This window comes from Callithrix jacchus, chromosome 2 (genome assembly GCF_049354715.1).
Source record: "Callithrix jacchus isolate 240 chromosome 2, calJac240_pri, whole genome shotgun sequence".
NCBI classification, from domain to species: Eukaryota; Metazoa; Chordata; class Mammalia; order Primates; family Cebidae; genus Callithrix; species Callithrix jacchus.
Genome location: NC_133503.1, coordinates 99,354,986 through 99,377,546, shown reverse-complemented (window position 1 = coordinate 99,377,546; position 22,561 = coordinate 99,354,986). Strand labels below are relative to the sequence as shown.

Genomic DNA, 22,561 nt, shown 5'->3' with positions numbered 1-22,561 from the left:
TATTAACAAACTATGTTAACAACTATAACATCTATTAACATTTACTGGACCTTTACTATGCACTAGGTAATATGCCATGTGTTTATATGTCTCCATAGTTTTTTCTCGCCAACTGATATAAAAACCAAAGATCCAGTAGGAACAGGAAGTGGAAATCAAAAGTTTATGCCTGGGACTACAGACATGCACCACCACACCCAGCTAATTTTTGTATATTTAGTAAAGAAGTAGAAGTAGGGTGGGGCATTGCCTCACCAGGGAAGTGCAAGGGGGTGGGGAACTCCCTCCCCTAGCCAGGAGAAGCCCTGAGGGACTGTGCCATGAGAAACTGTGCTATCCAACACAGATACTACACTTTTCCTGTGGGTTTTGCAACCCACAGACCAAGAGATTCCCTCGTGTGCCTACACCCCCAGAGCCCTGGGTATCAAGCACAAAACTAGACCACTGTTCAGGCAAATACTGAGCTAGCTGCAGGGTTTTCTTTTTTTCATACCCGAGTGGTGCCTGGAATCCCAGCAAGACAAAACCATTCACTCCCCTGGAAAGAGGGCTGAAACCAGGGAGCCAAGTCGTCTTGCTCAGTGGGTCCCACTCCCATGGAGCCCGACAAGCCAAGAACTACCTGCTCAAAATTCTTGCTGCCAGCACAACAGTCTGAAGTCAGCCTGGGACAATCAAGCTTGGAGGGGGGAGGGGCATCTGCCATTACTGAGGCTCCAGCAGGCAGTTTTCCCCTCACAGTCTTAAGGAAGCCAAACTTACTGCAGCACAGCAAAGCAGTTGTGCCCAGACTACCTCTAGTTTTCTCCTCCCTGGGCAGGGCATCTCTGAAAGAAAGGCAGCAGCTCCAGACAGGGACTTATAGATAAAACTCCCATCTTCCTGGTTCAGAGCACCTGGGGAAAAGGGCGGCTGTGGTTGCAGCTTCAGCAGATGTAAACATTCCTGCCTGCCATCTCTGAAGAGAGCAGCAGATCTCCCAGCACAGCACTTAAGCTCTACTAAGGGACAGACTGCCTCCTCAAGTTGGTTCCTGACCCCCATGCCTCTTGAATGGGAGACACCTCCCAGCAGGGGTCAAGAGACACCTCACACAGAGCTCTGGCTGGCATCAGGCAGGTACCCTCTGGGATGAAGCTTCCAGAGGAAAGAGCAGACAGCAATCTTTGCTGTTCTGCAGCCTCCGCTGGTGATACTCAGGCAAACAGGGTCCGAAGCGAGCCTCCAGCAAATTCCAGCACACCGGCAGAAGAGGGGTCTGACTGCTAGAAGATAAATTAGCAAACAAAAAGCAGTAACATCAACAACAACAAAAGGGATGCTCACTGAAAAACACCATCCAAAGGCCAACAGCATCAAAGATCAAAGGTACATAAATCCACAAGGATGAGTTAAAACCAGCAGAAAAATGCTAAAAAAAATTCCAAAACCAGAATGCCTCTTCTCCTCCAAATGATCACAACTCCTCTCCAACAACAGCACAAAACTGGACAGAGAATGAGTTTGATGAATTGACAGAAGTAAGCTTCAGAAGGTGGGTAAAAACAAACTCCTCTGAGCAAAAGGAGCATGTTCTAATCCAATACAAGGAAGCAAAGAACCTTGATAAAAGGTTACAGGAACTGCTTACTAGAATAACCAGTTTAGAAAAGAACATAAATGACCTGATGGAGCTGAAAAACACAAAACAAGATCTTTATGAAGTATACACAAATATCAATAGATTGATCAATATCATTGATCAAGCTGTGAAAGGGTATCAGAGACTGAAGATCAACTTAATGAAATAAAGCATGAAGACAGGATTAGAGAAAAATAATAAAAAGGGAATGAGCAAAGCCTCCAAGAAATATGGAACTATGTGAAAAGACCAAACTTAAAGTTGATTGGTGTACCTGGAAGTGATGGGGAGAATGGAACCAAGTTGGAAAACACGCATCAGGATATTATCCAGGTGTACTTCCCCGACCAAGACAGGCCAACATTCAAATTCTGGAAATACAGAGAACATCACAAAGATACTTCTCAAGAAGAACAACTCCAAGACACATAATCATCAGATCCTCCAAGGTTAAAATGAAAGAAAAAAATGTTAAAGGCAGTGTAGTGATTCCTCAAGGGTCTAGAAATAGAAATTTCATTTAACCCAGCAATCCCATTCCTGGGCATATATCCAAAGGATTATAAATCATTCTATTATAAAGACACATGCACACCTATGCTTGTTGTGGTGCTTTTTACAATAGCAAAGATCAAGAAAAAACCCAAATGCCAATCAATGATAGACTGGACAAGGAAAATGTGGCACATGTACACCATGGAATACTATGCAGCCATAAAAAATGACAAGTTCACGTCCTTTGTATAGACATGGATGAATCTAGAAACCATCATTCTCAGCAAACTGACACAAGAACAGAAAACCAAACACCACATTTCCACTCATAGCTGGGTGTTGAACAATGAGAACACTTGGGCACAGGGAAGGGAACAACACTCACTGGGGTAGATGCAGGTGGGAGGGGAGGAAAGGGGAGAGACAGCAGCAGCGGGAGGTTGGGGAGAGATAACACTGGGAAAAATGCCTGATGCAGGTGACAGGGGCATGGAGGCAGCAAACCACCATGGCATGTGTGTACCTATGCAACAATCCTGCAGGATGCAGAATGTTCACATGTACCCTAGAGTCTAAAGTACAATTTTTAAAAAAGATGTTTACCACAGATGTTTTATAGATACTTTTCATTAAATTAAGGAAGCTCCCTTAAAAAAAAATGTTAAAGGCAGCCAGAGAGAAAGGTCAGGTTGCCAACAAAGGAAAGCCCATCAGTCTAGAAACAGATCTTTCTGCAGACACCCTACAAGCCAGAAAAGAGTAGGGGCTGATATTCGACATTCTTAAAATAGAAATTTTTAACATAGAATTTCATATCCAGCCAAAATAAGCTTCATAAGGGAAGGAGAAATCAAATCCTTTACAGACAAGCAAACGCTAAGGGATTTTGTCACCACCAGGCCTGCCTTACAAGAGCTCCTGAAGGAAGCCCTAAATATGGAAAGGGAAAACTGGTACCAACCACTGCAAAAACACACCAAAATATAAAGGCTAACAACACTATGAAAAAACCACATCAACTTATGTGCAAAATAACCAGCTGGCATCATGATAATAGGATCAAATTCACATGTAACAATATTAACCCTAAATGTAAATAGGCTAAATGCCCCAATTAAAAGACACAAACTGACAAATCGGATAAAGAGTCAAGACCCATCAGGGTGCTGTATTCAGGAGACCGATCTCATGTGCAAAGACACATACAGGCTCAAAATAAAGGGATGGAGGAAGATTTATCAAGCAAATGGAAAGCAAAAAAAGCAGAGGTTGCAATCCTAGTCTCTGATAAAACAGACTTTAACAAAGATCGAAAAAGACAAAGAAGGGCATTACATAATGGTAAAAGGATCAATGCAATAAGAAGAGCTAATTATCTTAAACATATATGCACCCAATACAGGAGCACTCAGATTCACGAAGCAGGTTCTAAGAGACTTGGACTCCCACACAATAATAGTGGGAGGCTTTAACACCCCACTGTCAATATTAGACAGATCAATGAGACAGAAAATCAACAAGGATGTTCAGGATTGGAATTTAGCTCTGGACCAAGTTCACCTAATAGACATCTTCAGAACTCTCCACCCCAAACCAATAGAATATATACGCTTCTCAGCACCATATCATGCTTATTCTAAAATTGGAAGTAAAACACATAATTGGAAGTATAACACTCCTAAGCAAACGCAAAAGAATGGAAATCATAATGGTCTCTCAGACCACAGTGCAATCAAATCAGAACTCAGAATTAAGAAACTCACTCAAAACCACACAACTACATGGAAACTAAACAACATGCTCCTGAATGACTACTGAGTAAATAATGAAATTAAGACAGAAATAAATAAGTTCTTTGAAATCAATGAGAACAAAGACAAAATGTACCAGAATCTCTGGGACACAGCTAAAGTAGTGTTAACAGGAAAATTTATAGTACTAAATGCCCCCACAAAAAGTGAAAAAAATCTACAACCAACACCCTAACAACACAGTTAAAAGAACTAGAGAAGCAAGAGCAAACAAATTCAAAAACTAGCAGAAGACAAGAAATAACTAAGATCAGAGCAGAACTGAAGGAGATAGACACTAAAAACCCTTCAAAAAATCAACAAATCCAGGAGTTGGTTTTTGAAAAGATTAACAAAATAGATAAACTGCTAGGCAGACTATTATGGAAGAAAGGAGAGAAGAATCAAATTGGCACAATAAAAAATGATAAATGACATTACCACTGATACCACAGAAATACAATCTACCATCAGAGAATACTACAAACACCTCTATGCAAATAAACTAGAAAATCTAGAAGAAATGGATAAATTCCTGGACACATACACTCTCCTAAGACTAAACCAGGAAGAAGTTGAATCCCTGAATAGAACAATAACAAGTTCTGAAATTGAGGCAGTAATTAATAGCCTACCAACCAAAAAAAGCCCAGAACCATAGGAAATCACAGCTGAATTCTATCAGAAGTACAAAGAGGAGCTAGTATCATTCCTTCTGAAACTTCCAAACAATAGAAAAAGGGAGACTCCTCCCTTTTCATTTTATGGGGCCAGCATCATCCTGATACCAAAATCTGGCAGAGATACTACAAAAAAAGAAAATTTCAGGCCAATATCCCTGATGGACATCAAGGCAAAAATCCTCAACAAAATTAGGCAAACTGAATCAGGCAGCATATAAATAGCTTATCCACCATGATCAAGTTGGCTTCATCTCCAAGATGCAAGCCAGATTTAACATACACAAATCAATAAATGTAATCTATCACATAAAACGGAACCAATGACAAAAACCACATGATTATCTCAACAGATGCAGAAAAGGCTTTGATAAAATTCAACACCCCTCCATGCTAAGACAAGAAATAACTAAGATCAGAGCAGAACTGAAGGAGTTCTGCTGGTATTGATGGAACACATCTCAAAATAATAAGAGCTACTAATGACAAATCCATAGCAAATATCATACTGAATGGACAAAAGCTGGAAGCATTCCTTTTGAAAGCTGGCACAAGACAAGGATGCCTCTGTCACCACTGCTATCAACATAGTATTGGATGTTCTGGCCTGGAAAATCAGGCAAGAGAAAGAAATAAAGGATATTCAAATATGAAGAGAGAAAGTCAAATTGTCTCTGTTTGTAGATGACATATTTGCATATTTAGAAAACCCCATCATAACCCCAAACTCCTCAAACTGATAAGCAACTTCAGCAAAATTTCAGGATACAAAATCAATGTGCAAAAAATCACAAGCTTTCCTATATACCAATAATAGACAGCCAAATCATGAGTGAACTCCCATTCACAATTGCTACAAAGAAAATAAAATACCTAGGAATACAACTTACAAGGGCCATGAAGGACCTCTTCAAGGGGACCTACAAACCACTGCTCAAGGAAATAGGAGAGGACAAAAACATTGTAAAAACATTCCATGCTCATGGATAGGAAGAATCAATATCATAAATATGGCCACACTGCCCAAAGTAATTTATATATTCAATGCTATTCCCATCATGCTATCACTGAATTTCTTCACAGAATTAGAAAAATCTACTTTAAATTTCATATGGAACCAAAAAGAAGGCCATATAGTCAAGACAATCCTAAACAGAGAGAACAAAGCTGGAGTTATCATGCTACCTGACTTGAAACTATACTACAAGGCTACAGTAACAAAAACAGCATGGTACTGGTACCAAACAGCATGATACTGGTACCAAAACAGATATATAGACAAATGGAACAGAATAGAGGCCTCAGAAATAACGGCACACATCTACAGCCATCTGATCTTTGAGAGACCTGACAAAAACAAGCAATAGGGGGAGGATTCCCTATTTAATAAATGGTGTTGGGAAAACTGGCTAGCCATGTGCAGAAAACTGAAACTGGACCCCTTCCTTACACATTACATAAAAATTAACTCAATTGGATTAAAGACTTAAATATAATACCTAAAACCATAAAAACCCTAGAAGAAAACCTAGGCAATACAATTCAAGACATAGGCATGGTGGGCAAAGACTTCATGATTAAGACACCAAAAGCAATGGCATCAAAAGCCAAAATTGACAAATGGGATCTAATCAAACTAAAGAACTTCTGCACAGCAAAAGAAATTATCATCAGAGTGAACAGGCAACCTACAGAATGGGAGAAAATTTTTGCAATCTATCCTTCTGACAAAGGCCTAATATCTAGAATCTACAAGAAACTTAAACAAATTTACAAGAAAAAAAACAACAACAACCCCATCAAAAAGTGGGTGAAAAGTATGAACAGACACTTCTCAGAAGAAGACATTTATGGGGTCAACAAACATATAAAAAAAAAGCTCATCATCACTGGTCATTAGAGAAATGCAAATCAAAACCACAATGAGATACCATCTCACACCAGTTAGAATGATGATCATTGAAAAGTCAGGGAACAACAGAAGCTGGAGAGAATGTAGAGATATAGGAATGCTTTTACATTGTTAGTGTGAGTGTAAATAAGTTCAACCATTATGAAAGATAGTGTGGCCATTCCTCAAGGATCTAGAACTAGAAATACCATTTGACCCAGTAATCCCATTACTGGGTATATACCCAAAGGATTGTAAATCATTCTACTATAAACACATGCACACACATGTTTATTGCAAGATTATTCATAATAGCAAAGACTTGAAACCAACCCAAATGCCTATCAATGATTACCTCAATAAAGAAAATGTGTCGGTAGTGGAGGGAGGAAGAAAGGGAGGGCGTTAGGACAAATACCTAATGCATGCAGGGCTTAAAACCTAGATGACAGGTTGATGGACGCAGCAAACCACCATGGAACATGTATATCTATATAACAAACCTGCATGTTTTGCACATGTATCCCAGAACTTAAAGTATAATAATAAACTTGTTAAAAATCATATTGCTAAGGAGGAAAAAAAATGTGAGTTTTGTGAGTGTCTGCAGAAACATTTAATCCCATCGTCATAAGGTTATGTAAGAGTTCAGGGGTCATGACCAAAGGGAAGCCAAGAAGTTTCTGGGAGTAAACGTTCTTCCCATAGGGCCTTTTCTGGACCCGCCACTAGAAGTCAGGAAAAACTAACTTACATAGCCAGACAAGAATTGAAGGCCAAATGTGTAGATGAGTCTGTTTAGTGATGGTTTAAAAATCATGTATTGAGCTGTTATATATGAAAATTTTTGACATTCCCAATAATTAAAATTGTGAACAGGAAAAGAAATGAATACCTGTATCTTCACTTTATTATTAATATAAACATGAAAGAAATATAATTTGCATACTTAAGAATAAAGATCTGTTTAAAATTGGCATCAATAAAAAAATAAAAGCTTAAAAAGAGGGAAAAGGTCAACCTAATTCCACTTAGAAATGCTGGGTTTCAATCTATTGATTAAGCAAAAAATATATTGAAAGCAATTTAAAAATTGTGAGCATATTTCTGAGAATGAAATTTGCATCTATGTCTAAAGTCTTACTATTTAAAACTATATTTAAGCCTAAATTCCCCAAAGTCAATGAATTATGGTTCTGGCTAAAGATAATATCTTACCTCTTTCAATATTTTCAAAATCTTACAATTATATCTGAAATTAAATGATTTATTTAATTATGTTACAAATCCACTATCATAATTATGTGTTATTATGTGCTTTTATGCTAGACGCTGGGTTAATAAAAATATAATTCAGATATGATTCTTCAGTCTCAATTATCTCATCATTTAATGGAAGTGAGAGTCCCATACCCAATAGACTGTAACAATATACAAACTGCAATAATTTATCTCAATAAACCTATAAAGTTTTATTCAACCAAAAAAGACTACTTTAATATTGTCCCCATAGTACTTTCTGAAAAATCAAAGTATTTCATTCTATTATCTCCCATAAATACAAAAGCAAAATGACCTTTAGTCTTGAGATATAAGATAGCTACTATTTGATGGACTATAAGATGTCAGATTTAAGTATTGTACTAGAATAACTGAGTGAAGTAATTGTAGAGAAATCCTCTGTGCAGGAAAAGAACAAGAGGCAAACAGTAAATGGCTAGAGAAAACAGAGGAGAGAAGATAAATCCTATGAGAAACAAAATAAAAATAAAGAGGAAATAAACTTCATATATACTACCCAGATTTGCTTAAATGCAGCTTTTGTTTTAAAGAAATATAATTTGAATAATCAGTCAACTGAATCTAGTTTCTATTTCAATGTTTTAAAATTATTGATAAAAACGTTCTGACTGGGTGCGGTGACTCACGCATGTAATCCCAGAACTTTGGGAGGCTGACATGGTAGATCACTTGAAGTCAGAAGTTTGAGACCAACCTGGCCAAGATGACAAAAACCCGGCTCTACTAAAAATACAAAAACTTAGCCAGGCGTGGTGGGAAGTGCCTGTAGTCCCAGCTACTCAGGAAGCTGAGGCAGGAGAATCGCTTGAACCAAAAGAGGAGGTTACAGTGAGCAGAGATTGTGCCACTGCACTGCAGCCTAAGTAACAGAGTGAGTGACACTTGGCCTCAAAAAATATATATATGCTATAAACTTTAAATTTTAGGAATTTAAAATTTTTTCTATTTCTAAATATTAATTTTTGTAAAATGCTTGTTACTATATATAGACAGGGACACTTAAAAATATTACTCTCAAAGTGAAAAAACAATCTACTTACAATTATCTGACATTTTGGAAGAGAAATACTCCAAAAGACTTAAAATACTTGTTTCCTTTAATTCTGGCTGTACTGATTTGTCCAGGTGTAAAATATATTTTTGGGAACTTTTACAGTGACAGAAACCGATTAAAGCGGTTTTTCGTAAATCAGAAGTGGCCGCATACAAGCAGATTTCTGCAAGAATTACTGTATATATGTAGACTACATTCCAGGCCCAGGAAAAATCTTCTACCTTGCAACTTTCTTCCTGAAATAAGAAAACAGATATTTGATCATCAAAGTATGTCTTTGCATATTAATAACTATATAGTGTACTTATAATAAGTATCTTCAAACTTTATGGGGTTGTTAAAGACCATAATAAAATAATATTTCTAAATCTGTTCATTCAGAAACAGGTTCACCATGAGTAGATTGCCTACAATATAGTTCAAAGAATAAAAAATATAAATAGCTAATAATTATATAAAAAACAACTTTGCAATTTACTTAGCAATGAATGGAATGTAAATTAATCCAATGAGAGACTATTTCCCATATTACATTCAAAAGAAATCTTTTTTATATACAGCTCAATTCTAGGTGTGACAATTTCATTTATTGTTCATAGGAATGCAGGAAAGTTATTAATATATCTTATGGAAAGTAATTTGGATATCTGTCCTAAAAACTTGGAAAGAAATTTCATAGTCTTTCATTTGGTAATTTAATGTTATTAGCCTACTCTAAAGAAACAGAAGTGTACATGGAGATTTTATGTATGATAATAACAATTCAACATTACTTGTAATTAACTGTGAACAATTAGAAACAAATTTAATAATCAACAATACAGAAATGTTTCCATAAGCTATCTTACCTCAATCAAAATACAAATTTTAATATTATGTAATGAAAATGAAAAATGTGTATGATAAATGGTTAAGGTGAATTTGCTTTTATATTTAATTACAATTATTATTACAGAGTTATACACATTTTATGCCCTAATATGATATACAATTTAAATAGTGGCAAAAATAAAATCTCTTTCTCTTCAGTTCTCTTTTCTCATATAAATTAGCAGCGTTACCTGATTTTGAACAGACATAATGCTTGAAACAAAATCTTTCACTAGGTCCATTAAAGCTTTCAAGCAGGCCATGTTTAATTTGGCAGCCTCCCCAAGGACCAATAAACCCAGTACTGAATCCAACCTGAAAATGTTATGGACAAAAGGATAAAGATTATAATGGAAAATACTAATAATCAACTTTTTAATGTAAAAAAGGGTAATAGGCCAGAGGAAATACATGTCTGGATTACCAGATATATTTATTTTCAATAAAGATTAGTATTGGTTCTCACTTATGGTAAAAATCTGAAAAGAAGAGACACATTTAGGTAAGATGTTTGAGTTCAGAGTAGTGCTCTGATGAATCTGAATAATAAATACTACAAATAATCACATTTCTTCATGGATCCTGAACAGCAAGTAATCAGGGGCTCTGGTTCTAGTGTGTACCCCAAAACTCACAATAGGTTTTAATTTTTAACCTCTTGCAACTGATTCTATGAGGTGATTTTCAACAGAGGATTTTCTTCTCCAAAGAGAGCAATTTTTTAAAGATGGGCTTTCTCTAAGATAATCCAAAGACTCAACACTCTTTGATTTTGCAAAAAGTACAATTTCTCAAAATAAAATTTATATTTCACATGAACAAAAGACTAAGCATTATTTTTTCAGTATTATAAAAACTGGGAAATCACACAAGAATTTGTTAGTTATAAATGTACATATATTTTGAAGGTTTTGAAAATTACAAATCTGTGAATTTTTACTTAAAAGAAAATAGTTTGAAAGAGAACTGATAAGAATGCAAATTAAAAATGTTTTGTGTCTATAGCTGTTTATTGCCTTGATTTGTATGCAATTAATACATTTAAAAATTAGTATATTTTATAAGAATATTTGAATTTCACAACTGTGATATTTCAGGCCCATAAGTTCAAGGTCATCATCATTTTCTAAATCAAACTTTTCTGATTATGAAAATTAAAGACAATTCTTTACATTATATAGGGCTTTACAGATGTTGATGTGCTTTCACACTAATTATTTCATTTGATTTGAAAAACAATTTTTGACACCTTTAAGATCTTTCAAGACCTTTTGTCATATTAGAAAACTGGGACATAAATAGGTCTGAGGGGCTTATCCGAGTTCCCTTTTTAAGCTAGGTTAGTTGTAACTCAAGTGTTCTCTCATTAAGAAGTATTTCCTGTCTTGCAATTCTGCTTCTAAACCATTTCATAAATGTCCATATGTAACCTTAGTGTGGCAGGCACTGCCTATTGCCTACCTAACACTATTTGTCTCCTTTTCTAATAGAACCTGAATTTTGTTCAAGATGACAAGATGCTCAGTTAAGTTTGCCCCCTCAAGATGGAATTCTCTGTAACTTGACTGGAGTAGTGATTACATGAATTTATTTGCCCTAGGTCATAGACCTCTGTACATTCATGTATGAAGTTCATGGTATCTAATTTATATTTCAGTAAGTTTGATTAAAATTGACTGCCTGGACTCCCTTGAAGTTTAGAATAGCCCTACAGTGTAGATTTGGTTAATAAGCTATAAATGGAAGCATATTATGAAGGCTTCCAGGTAAGCTATTATTTGTCTGGTACAGAAAAAAAATTTTTAATTAAATAACAGGTGTTATTTTACTCCTTTGCTCATCCTCTTCCTCCTGCTTGTAATGCATATATTGCATGATACCAGAGACACAGCAGCCTTCATACAACAAGGCGGATAAAAATCACCTGCTATACATGACAGAAAAGGTAACTAGAAGAAGCCTGGGTCTTGAAGATTTCCCTAAGTACCTGCATCAGCACTGCACTACTTGTCATGTGCAATAAAGAAAGTCCTGTTTGGTTATGCAACTGTAGTCAAGTTTCTGCAAAAAGAAGAAGACAAAATCCTAATTGATGTATTTAACATAATGCTCATGAACATGAACTTTAGAGTCAGAAACATCAAGACGGAAATCTTAGCTCTGTCACTAATTAAGTATACGTTATAGGGCAACTTATGTACCCTATCCCAATCTTAATTTACTTGTCTGTAAAGAAAACATAGCAAAACTCACTTTGTAGAGACTTTTGTGAGATTTGAATGAAATGCTCTATGTAAGATGACTAGGTTCAGAATGCTAAATTGTATTCAATTACATACTATTTCTTTGAAGTAAAAAAGATATGAGTTTGATAACTTTCTAATTAAAGTCATAGAGTGACTGGAAGAAGAATTCTGTCCCAATGACCACCAAGATAGAGGACAAGTCATTCCCCAGACTACTTATCATTTATACTTCACATTACAGTCAATTAAAAGTGAAGATACTCATAGAGTTCATGAAACTGCTTTTCCATTGAATATACTTCATAATCAGAAGGTTTTCATTCTTCTTTTCTCTTTTAAATCTGGAAAATTGTAGTTAACCTAGGGTAGTCTCATTGAACTATGGATTGAGAAAGATCCATCAGTATCAGCCACCTATGGTAGAGAAATGCTTCACCAGAAACACACTATTTTTAATTAATTCTGCTGATCACAAAATTGTCTGTGAATGAAAATGCTTTCACCAAAAACAGGAGCATTTATACTTATGAACTGGAGTTTGTTAAAAACAAAAGTAAAATTGAATATCAATGCCATAGAAAGAAGAACTCAAACTGGATTAGGCTAGAAATTTTCATACAGCACTAGCTTCTTCATGAACTCATTATAATACAGAAAGTCTCAAGTATCCACATATTGACTTGGTTTCACATTGCCATGAAATTAAACTTGTACAAAATAATATGTAAGTATAATATATTTGCTCTAATTTTGTAAATAAAGAAACTAAGCTGGGGTTTACTGGCTTGTCCAAAATAACGATATATACATACATGCAAACATTTACACAGGTTAGGAACATCAGCATTTAAAAGTTTTCCTAGGTTCCTCTTACTTCTCTATATCCATTTGCTCAATTACTAGATTTCATTTTTTTCATGGAATTAAAATGCCTCTAAGTAGTAACCCTTGCACAACTTATTTCAACACTGCTATAAATATTTTAGAAAGCACTGATGATATCAAAAATTCACATGATCCTGAGAATAGAAGGAAAGAGATGTCACTAATAATAGCAACTTACAGAGATTTCCATAAACCATAAAGCTGATGAAGCTGAAAGCAATAAGGAGCACCCACATGCCACTTCTTGAAACACAGCAGCCTTGTTTTCCCCAAAAGAAAGTAAAACAAAAAATATTTTAAAGAAAAAAATGATCTCTACTGTTTTGCATAGAATCTTAGAGAAAGTGCAGCTAATCCTTTATCTTGAGGCCCTGAATTTTTTTTGTTGCATTTTAGAGTTTGGGGTATATGTGAAGAACATGCAAGATAGTTGCATAGCTATGCATGTGGCAGTGTGATTTACTGCCTTCCTCCCCTTCACCTATATATGGCATTTCTCCCCATGCTATCTCTCCCCAACTCCCCACCTGCCGCTGTCACTCCCCTATTTCCCCCAATAGACCCCAGTGTGTAGTCCTCCCCTCCCTGTGTCCATGTGTTCTCATTGTTCAACACCCACCTATGAGTGAGAACATGTGGTATTTCATTTTCTGTTCTTGTGTCAGTTTGCTGAGAATGATGTTCTCTGGGTTCATCCATATCCCTACAAAGGACACAAACTCATTGTTTTTGACTGCTGCATAATATTCCATGGTGTATATGTGCCACATTTTCCCTGTCCAGTCTATCATCAATGGGCATTTGGGTTGATTCCAGGTCTTTGCTATTGTAAACAGTGCTGCAATGAACATTCATTTGCACTGCCCAAAGTAATTTATAGATTCAATGCTATCCCCATCAAGCTACCAATTACCTTCTTCACAGAACTGGAAAAAACCACCTTAAACTTCATATGGAACCAAAAGAGAGCCCGCATAGCCAAGTCAATTCTAAGTAAAAAGAACACAGCGGAAGGCATCACACTACTGGACTTCAAACTATACTACAAGTCTACAGTAATCAAAACAGCGTGGTACTGGTGCCAAAACAGAGATATAGACCAACGGAACAGAACAGAGGCATCGGAGGCAACACAACATATCTACAACCATACAATCTTTGATAAACCTGAGAAAAACAAGCAATGGGGAAAGGATTCCCTGTTTAATAAATGGTGTAGGGAAAACTGGCTAGCTATGTGCAGAAAGCAGAAACTGGACCCCTTCCTGACACTTTATGCTAAAATTAACTCCAGATGGATTACAGACTTAAACATAAGACCTAACACCATAAAAACCCTAGAAGAAAATCTAAGCAAAACCATTCAGGACATAGGAGTAGGGAAAGACTTCATGACCAAAACACCAAAAGCACTGGCAACAAAAGCCAAAATAGACAAATGGGACCTAATCAAACTCCACAGTTTCTGCTCAGCAAAGGAACAGTCATTAGAGTGAATCGGCAACCAACAGAATGGGAAAAAATTTTTGCAGTTTACCCATCTGACAAAGGGCTGATATCCAGAATTTACAAAGAACTCAAACAGATTTACAGGAAAAAAACAAACAAGCCCATTCAAAAGTGGGCAAAGGATATGAATAGACTCTTTACAAAAGACATACATGAGGCCAACAAACATATGAAAAAATGCTCATCATCACTGGTCATCAGAGAAATGCAAATCAAAACCACACTGAGATACCATCTCACGCCAGTTAGAATGGCGATCATTAAAAAATCTGAAGACAACAGATGCTGGAGAGGATGCGGAGAAACAGGAACACTTTTACACTGCTGGTGAAAGTGTAAATTAGTTCAACCATTGTGGAAGACAGTGTGTCAATTCCTCAAGGACCTAGAAATAGAAATTCCATTTGACCCAGCCATCCCATTACTGGGTATATATCCAAAGGACTATAAATTGTTCTACTATGAGGTTCTGATTTTTTTAAGTAGCAAGAGAGTATTTCCTGGCTCATTCTTATCTCCCCATATTTATTCAGAGATGATAACATCCAGTATTCATATACAGAACCTATAGGTATGTGGGATAGGAGAAGACGGGAGCAGGGATGATAAAATTGGAATACAGAAGTGCATTTTCTCCTCACAGGTAGACTATCAAAGAGTAAGGAGAACACAGAAAGCTCCCTGATAACATCATACATTGAGTGTTGTAATTTTTACCACCTCTGTTATGAATGCTGTGAACACAAACTTTTTATTTAAAAACATCATTTTTATATATTTCTCCTGGTTCTAGAATAAATAACTGGAAAGTAAAGAAGAGGGATCTACACAAGACCAGTGAAAACTTCTTAAGCAAAGGCTGAAGAAAATATCAGTCTCAAAATCAGAGAAGGTCATAATTCTGAAAATGATTTCTCACAGGAACCAGAAGTTATTTTTAAAAGACCCTTATGCATCTTTAATAAAGCTCAGGATAATAAACCACAATGAAAAGCCTTGATGCTGAGATGAAAGGTAGTAGAGTAAGATAAGAGACTTCAAAGAAATTAAAATGTAAAAATATAATTAAAATCCATAGTTGAGGAAGTTAACTGCAGAATCATACTTGGAAGAGGAAACTTGAGAAAGCCTTTCATAATTTAGAGGAAAATGTGGAAAGTATATCTATTACTAATTATTATTAAAACAGACAAAAATCAAGAAAAAATGTGGTAGTCCTACAGAAGGAAGGAAGGAAGGAAGAAAGGGAGGGAGGGAGGGAGGGAGGGAGGGAGGGAGGGAGGGAAGGAGGGAGGGAGGGAGGGAGGGAGGGAAGAAAGGGGAAAGGTGGGGAGGGAAATTTAATGTTATGAAGTAAATGAGGCCCAACTAAAGAATAACTTTTCTAATAACAAAAAGTCCAAAATTGAATGCAGGCATCCACAAGATATATGGTATTTCCCACCATAATGTACAAAATAAAATAAAAATAAAACTCTAAGCACCGACCGAGAGGCAGAAGTTGGGAATACATATGAACTATGAGTAGTCAATAAAAGACCTTGAAAAAAAATGTAGACCAGCAGCCATGGTATTTGTGCACAGCTCTTCAAAGTGGAGTTTCTCTCTAGGTAACCTAGATGTTACCTCAACAGGCTCCTAACATGGACAAGAAAGGGTGCCAGTTAACTCCTGCCTACTAAATCACAAAGATGCTCCTAAAAAATGATGGACTGATAATTAAACAGAAAAAAAAGACAACTTTGAACATCTCATCATAACTGTGTTAGGAAACAGCACAGTAACATTTAAAGATTTGAAGGGGGAATTAAACAAAAAATAAACACTGTAATCATAGATATCTATTACCAGACAAAATGTACATTATCCTTCTTAGGGTAAAAATAAATGGTGATAAATGTAACCAGCCAAGGTTTGTATATAATCATGGCCTTACCTACTATAATAAGTAATCTATAAACACATTTAGAAATTTATTCAAGCTAAGAAACAAATTAATTGTATTTAACAGTTTAAGAAAGGAAAATCCTAGTGTTAAATGACTGCAGGTGAGTAGAAGAAAAATAGATAAATTTTATTAAAAGCAATTTTGTAAAATGACCAAATAATTAAATGCAGATATATAAATAATTATTTAAGGAAAAGATAAAACATTTGAAATAATAACTACAATGTTATCAGAACTCAAGGTTATATTAGCAGACTAGAAAGGGGAGAATTAGAGTAAATAAATTAGTCTCGGTCATTGCTGCACATGGAGAGGAGGGCAGTTAGTATTTCACTCTTGATTTTTACTACTTAGAGAAATCAGTTCAAAGAATATATTTACAATAAAATATTGGTGAACCGAATCCAACAGCACATCAAAAAGCTTATCCATCACGATCAGGTTGGCTTCATCCCAGGGATGCAAGGCTGTTTCAACATCCACAAATCTACAAATCTAATCCATCACTTAAACAGAACCAAAGACAAAAACCACATGTTTATCTCAATAGATGCAGAGAAGGCCTTTGACAAAATTCAACAGCCCTTTATGCTAAAAACTCTCAATAAGCTAGGCATCAGTGGATGGTATCTCAAAATAATAAGAGCTAATTTATGACAAACTCACAGCCAGTATCATTCTAAATGGGCAAAAGCTGGAAGCATTCCCTTTGAAAACTAGCATAAGACAAGGATAACTTTTCTCACCACTCCTATTCAACAAAGCATTGTAAGTTCTGGCTAGAGCCATCAGGCAAGAGAAAGAAATAAAGGTATTCAATTAGGAAAGGAGGAAGTCAATTTGTCCCTGTTTGCAGATGACATGACTGTAAACCCCATTCTCCTTAAACTAATAAGCAACTTTGCAGTCTCAGCATACAAAATCAATGTGCAAAAATCACAAGCATTCCTATAAACCAATAATAGATAAACAGAGAGCTAAATCATGAGTGAACTCCCATTCACAATTGCTTCAAAGAGAATAAAATACCTAGGAATACAACTAACAAGGGATAGGAAGGACCTCTTCAACAAGAACTACAAACCATTGCTCAAGGAAATAAGAGAAGACACAAACAGGTGGAAAAACATTCCATGCTAATGGTTAGGAAGAATCAATATCATGAAAATGGCCAAACTGCCCAAAGTAATTTATAGAGTCAATGCTATCCCCATCCAGCTACCAATCACTTTCTTCACAGAGTTGAAAAAAAAAACACCTTAAACTTTATATGGAACCAAAAAAGAGCCCACATAGCCAAGGCAATCCTAATTAAAAAACAAAAAAAAAAAAACAAAAAAAAACCCACAAAGCTTGGAGGCATCACTCTACCTGACTTCAAACTATATTACAAGGCAACTGTAATCAAAACAGCAAGGTACTGGTACCAAAACAGAGATATAGACCAATGGGACAGAGCAGAGGCCCCAGGAATAATGCTACACAACTACAGCCATCCAATCTTCAACAAACCTGACAATACAAGCAATGGGGAAAGGATTCTCCATTTAACAAATGGTATTGGAAAAACTGGCTAGCCAAATGTAGAAAGCTGAAACTGGATCCCTTCTTTACACCTTATACAAAAATTAACTCCAGATGGATTAAATATTTAAACATGAGGCCTAAAACACCATTAAAAACTCTAGAAGAAATCCTAGGTAATACCACTGAGGCATAGGTATGGACAAGGACTTCTTAACTAAAACACCAAAAGCAATGGCAACAAAAGCCAAAACAGACAAATGGGATCTAATTAAACTTAAGAGCTTCTGCACAGCAAAAGAAACTATCAATAGATTGAACCAGCAACCAACAGACTGAGAAAAAAAGTTTTGCAATCTACCTATCTGATAAAGGGCTAATACCTAGAATCTACAGAGAACTTAAACAAATTCACAAGAAAAATACAAATGATGCCATCAAAAAGTGGCCAAGTGACATGAATGGACACTTTTCAAAAGAAGACATTTATGCAGCCAACACACATGAAAAAAGCTCATTGAATCACTGGTCATTAGAGATATGCAAATCAAAACCACATTGAGATACAACCTCACACCAGTTAGAAAGGCAATCATTAAAAAATTAGGAGATAACAGATGCTGGAGAGGATGTGGAGAAATAGGAACACTTTTTACACTGTTGGTAGGAGTGTAAATTAATTCAACCACTGTGGAAGACAGTGCGGTGATTCCTCAAGGATCTAGAAATAGAAATACCATTTGAACCAGCAATCCCATTACTAGGTATATATCCAAAGGATTACAAATCTTTCTATTTTAAAGCCCCATGTGCACACACATATTTATTGTGGCAAAAACAATTTACAATAGCAAAAACTTGGAGCCAACCCAAATGCCCATCAGTGACAGACTGGATAAAGAAAATGTGGCACATATGCACCATGGAATACTATGCAGCCATAAAAAAAGGATGAGTTCATGTCCTTTGCAGGGACATGGATGAAACTGGAAACCGTCATTCTCAGCAAACTGACACAAGAACAGAAAACCAAACACCGCTTTCTCTCACTCATAAGTAGGTGCTGAACAATGAGAACACATGGACACAGGGAGGGAAACATCACACACTGGGGCCTGTGGGGTGAAGAGCTAGAGGAGGAACAGCAGGGGATGGGGGGACTGGGGAGGGATAGCATTAGGAGAAATACCTAATATAGATGACCCGGCAATGGATGCAGCAAACCACCACCATGGCACGTGTATATCTATGTAACAAACCTGCACAATCTGCACATGTACCCCAGAACTTAAAGTATAATTTAAAAAAGGATACATTAGAGAAAAAAAAAGAATATATTTACCTTGCCATTACCTGATTTTTGTTACTCAGAAAAGATGGATGAAAAAAATCTAGCCTTCAGCATGTCTGTTAAAAGGCTTTTTTTCCTGCTTTCAGGACTTCATTCTTTGAGTTCCAGGGAAGCTGGTGTGGGAGAGTGAAGGGATGGAGCCTCAGACAAGCAATGGCTGCCCTCTCATCAGGGAAGGCAGAGGTGGGGCACTAATTGTTTCCCTCCACCCAGACCCATCAGGCTCTCCTGGCTATTGGTTGGTTGGTCGTAATTAAACCTATAAGCAGAATCTTTCAGTTGCCATCTTTGTTTTTCTTATTTTTTTTAATATAATGGCAATTTATGAGGCACTAATGGGGTTGCTGCCTCCATATCATGTAAAACAGTTCTTATTAAATAATTTTAAGCTGGAAAGTGTTATAGTCACATTTATGTTATAACCCTGGCAACATAGTGTATGACAGATTGTTGAGGGGAAGGACTTTAAGCAAGGAGACCAGTGAAGCTGGTCAAGAGGCAATAATAGCCCAAACCCAGGTCACGATAGTGGGAACAGAGAGCAGGAGAACAATTTTGAAGTGTCGTTAGTACAACATTGTCAGATCCTGAATTGGATGGGGAAAGTGAGACAGAGAAGATAAGATGTCTGATTTGGTTTCCTGGAGGAGAGGACACGACCATATGCACTGAGGTAGAAATTCAGGAGGCAGGAGCCTGACTGGGGAAAAATTAGTTCAAATATGAACTGGGGACATGTAGTATCTAGGGAAGAACTAGAGTCTAATTCCTTGTTTCATTCATTTTGATGCAAACACGAACACTGTATGTTTTCATATTATTTATCTAATTTAAGTCTTTCAAAAGCTCTTTGAGGGGGCTGTTATCTCCATACAACTGCTCAACAGACCCTGGGGTTCAATAGGGGTTAAGTGACATTCAAAATTAGGTAGCAAAAGATAACACTGAAACTCACGTCTTCTGGTTTTAGGTTGCATTGTTGTTTCACTGTACAATAATGTAGCAGCATACACAGTGGATATTTACCCTTAGTACAGACTAAATAGTTATAATTGGCTCCAGAAATCAAAGGATCATTAAGAAATCCAAGAAACTAATGAAGAAGCATCAAGGAAATAACAGATGAATGAGAACCTACATTGACATTTCAGTTCATGAGGAATGAAGGAGTCTTAATGCAAACTTCTGTCTGAATGGGCTAGTTTAGGCCATCACATTGACATTATAATTACTAGGTTCAAGGATATAGACAACGTGGATATCAGTGATCTAGCTGAAAAGGAAATGCCTTGCTGCCCATACAAAGCAGTTAATTCCTTGTTTCATTCATTTTGATGCAAACACGAACACTGTATGTCTGGAAAACACTTGCCATATTCAAGACAGTTTTAAATTGTCAGGCTTTTGGGGAATACACTTATGGAGCACATTAAATCAGTTATTTTGTGTTGGGAGATATAATTTTACGTCATACGGCTGGATTGAAATGCCATACTGCATTTCTCAGCAGTCTTCGTTGGCTAATAATTCAATTATAAACACAATTCATTATTTTCATGTTAGATTAGAAAGCCTTTTGCGCTGACTTGAGCTATCTCCCCAGAGCAAATGGTGCCGTGTATAAAAGGCCAAATCACAGGGTGGAGCATTGAGAGTATGAAGCATCATGTAAAATTAAACTGCATTAAATGGAAATCTGCCTTCCAGCAAGCTGCTTATCTCCAGCTATGGGTAGATAATGGCCAATGCATGGCAGCTGTGAGGGGGCTCCTGCATTCTCTTTTCCTTTACTTCATTGGGTTTTACAGTGTATTCTTTCTTCAGTTTTACCCTGTCCCCCAGCAAGGCTGCTCTAATTCTGTGATTGCCTTCCTTGAGCCCTTTCTTTGATCCTGAACCTGCTCTTTTCCAGGCTGAGCTGAAACCATTTGTTTCTGTTTGTACTGTAGGATCTTTATAAAAGGTTATAAAGAAGTCACCCACAGCGATACATGATGAATTACCTACTGACTGATAGCATCAGAAATGGATAGATAAGTACATTTCACTTTCATGGGCATAAGCACAAGCGATTTTTGCCACTATAAATAAAATTTCTTCTGATATCTCAGTTGAATGGGCTCTCTTTGCTTTCTAAATCTCTGAACATTTATTCAACATTATATTACTTTCCTGAGATGTATGGCAAATGAAATTGCTCAGGTTACTCCAGCTAATGGTCACTGGTATTGAATTTTAGGTGTTAAACCAAAAGTGTCTTCCACGAAGTGTCACAATTTTAAGGCTATTTGGACCAGCAAATCCTGATGAAGACTTAATCAGGGACTGGTGCCTCAATATTTCTTTTTCATTCGAAATACATGCAGTTCATTTTCTTAATTTTTTGCATGTACGCAGTGGTATCTTAGGAGTACATGAGACCAATATTAAAGTTTCCCTAAAAACATAAAATCATTTCTATTTTTATTTTGGTAATTATATTACAGCTAGTATTACTTTATCTGGGGTAATGGCCTTTTGAAGCCTATATAGGCCTTTATATAAATAAATATTTTGTAAGGAGAAAAGTTGATTTTAAAATGTTATCATTATACCAAATATTTTAAAATCAGCTTTTAAAAGATGATCAATTTAATCAACTTTATAAAGTTAGTCAAATTGCTAACTTAAAAACAAAAATTACTTTAATGTCAATAGTTTTTCTTTGCTAGAACCAACTATTTTTTAAAAAAAAGATTAAAACTTTTCTTTAAATTAAAAAAAGACAATATATAAAAAAGAATCAAAACTATTTGGCAGTACTTTTTTAAGCAATTATTATTTTCCTTTCTATTATGAGCAGTCATTGTATTTTTTACTTTACTTCTCTGCTCATTGAGCATTGTTTAAACAATGCTATTCCTTTCTTCTCTTGATAATTTCCACAATATCCTCCTAGAAAAAGAAAAGTCGAGTTTCAGTGAGAGGCTGTCTCAAAGCAGTTATCTGCTCAACAACGCAACTAGAATGACAGTTGAATGATGCACTGGAGAGAGTGCTATATCAAAACTCTTAAAAATCTGGTTCCACTCATCAGTAAGCCTAATAAACGTGGCCTCGGTTTCTTTATTTTTAAAATAAGAATGATTTTATATTGTCTGTAATCCTCTAACTTTATGAAATACTACGTTTTTTAAAAACTGGTACATAAATGTTTACAACCTTAACCACAAATCATTAGCAAGATAAATTAAATAGATGTCGATGCAATACAGCAAAATCTAAAAATTGGTTAAAGAAAGAATTGACCTCCACCATTCGATATTCTTAATCAGCTATATTTACTGTTTTGGCAATCATTTAAACTTGTTTATTTGGTAATTATTAGAGTACTTTTAAAATAAATTTGACAA

At 36.1% G+C, this 22,561-nt stretch overlaps 1 protein-coding gene across 16 annotated transcripts in view; it reads right to left on the bottom strand.

Annotated features, from left to right (window-relative positions):
- The window catches only part of TMEM232 (transmembrane protein 232), a 332,087-nt gene that overhangs the window by 186,660 nt on the left and 122,866 nt on the right, over nt 1-22,561 (bottom strand). For all 16 annotated transcript variants that reach the window (XR_013532558.1, XM_078365853.1, XM_054252071.2 and 13 more), the window contains 2 exons: nt 9,898-10,021; nt 8,823-9,072 (listed from right to left, as the gene is read on the bottom strand). Coding sequence is in view for 15 of the 16 variants with exons in the window: in XM_078365853.1 (XP_078221979.1) it covers nt 8,823-9,072; nt 9,898-10,021 (374 nt within the window). In the remaining variant the exon portion in view is untranslated. The remainder of the gene's footprint in view (nt 1-8,822; nt 9,073-9,897; nt 10,022-22,561) is intronic.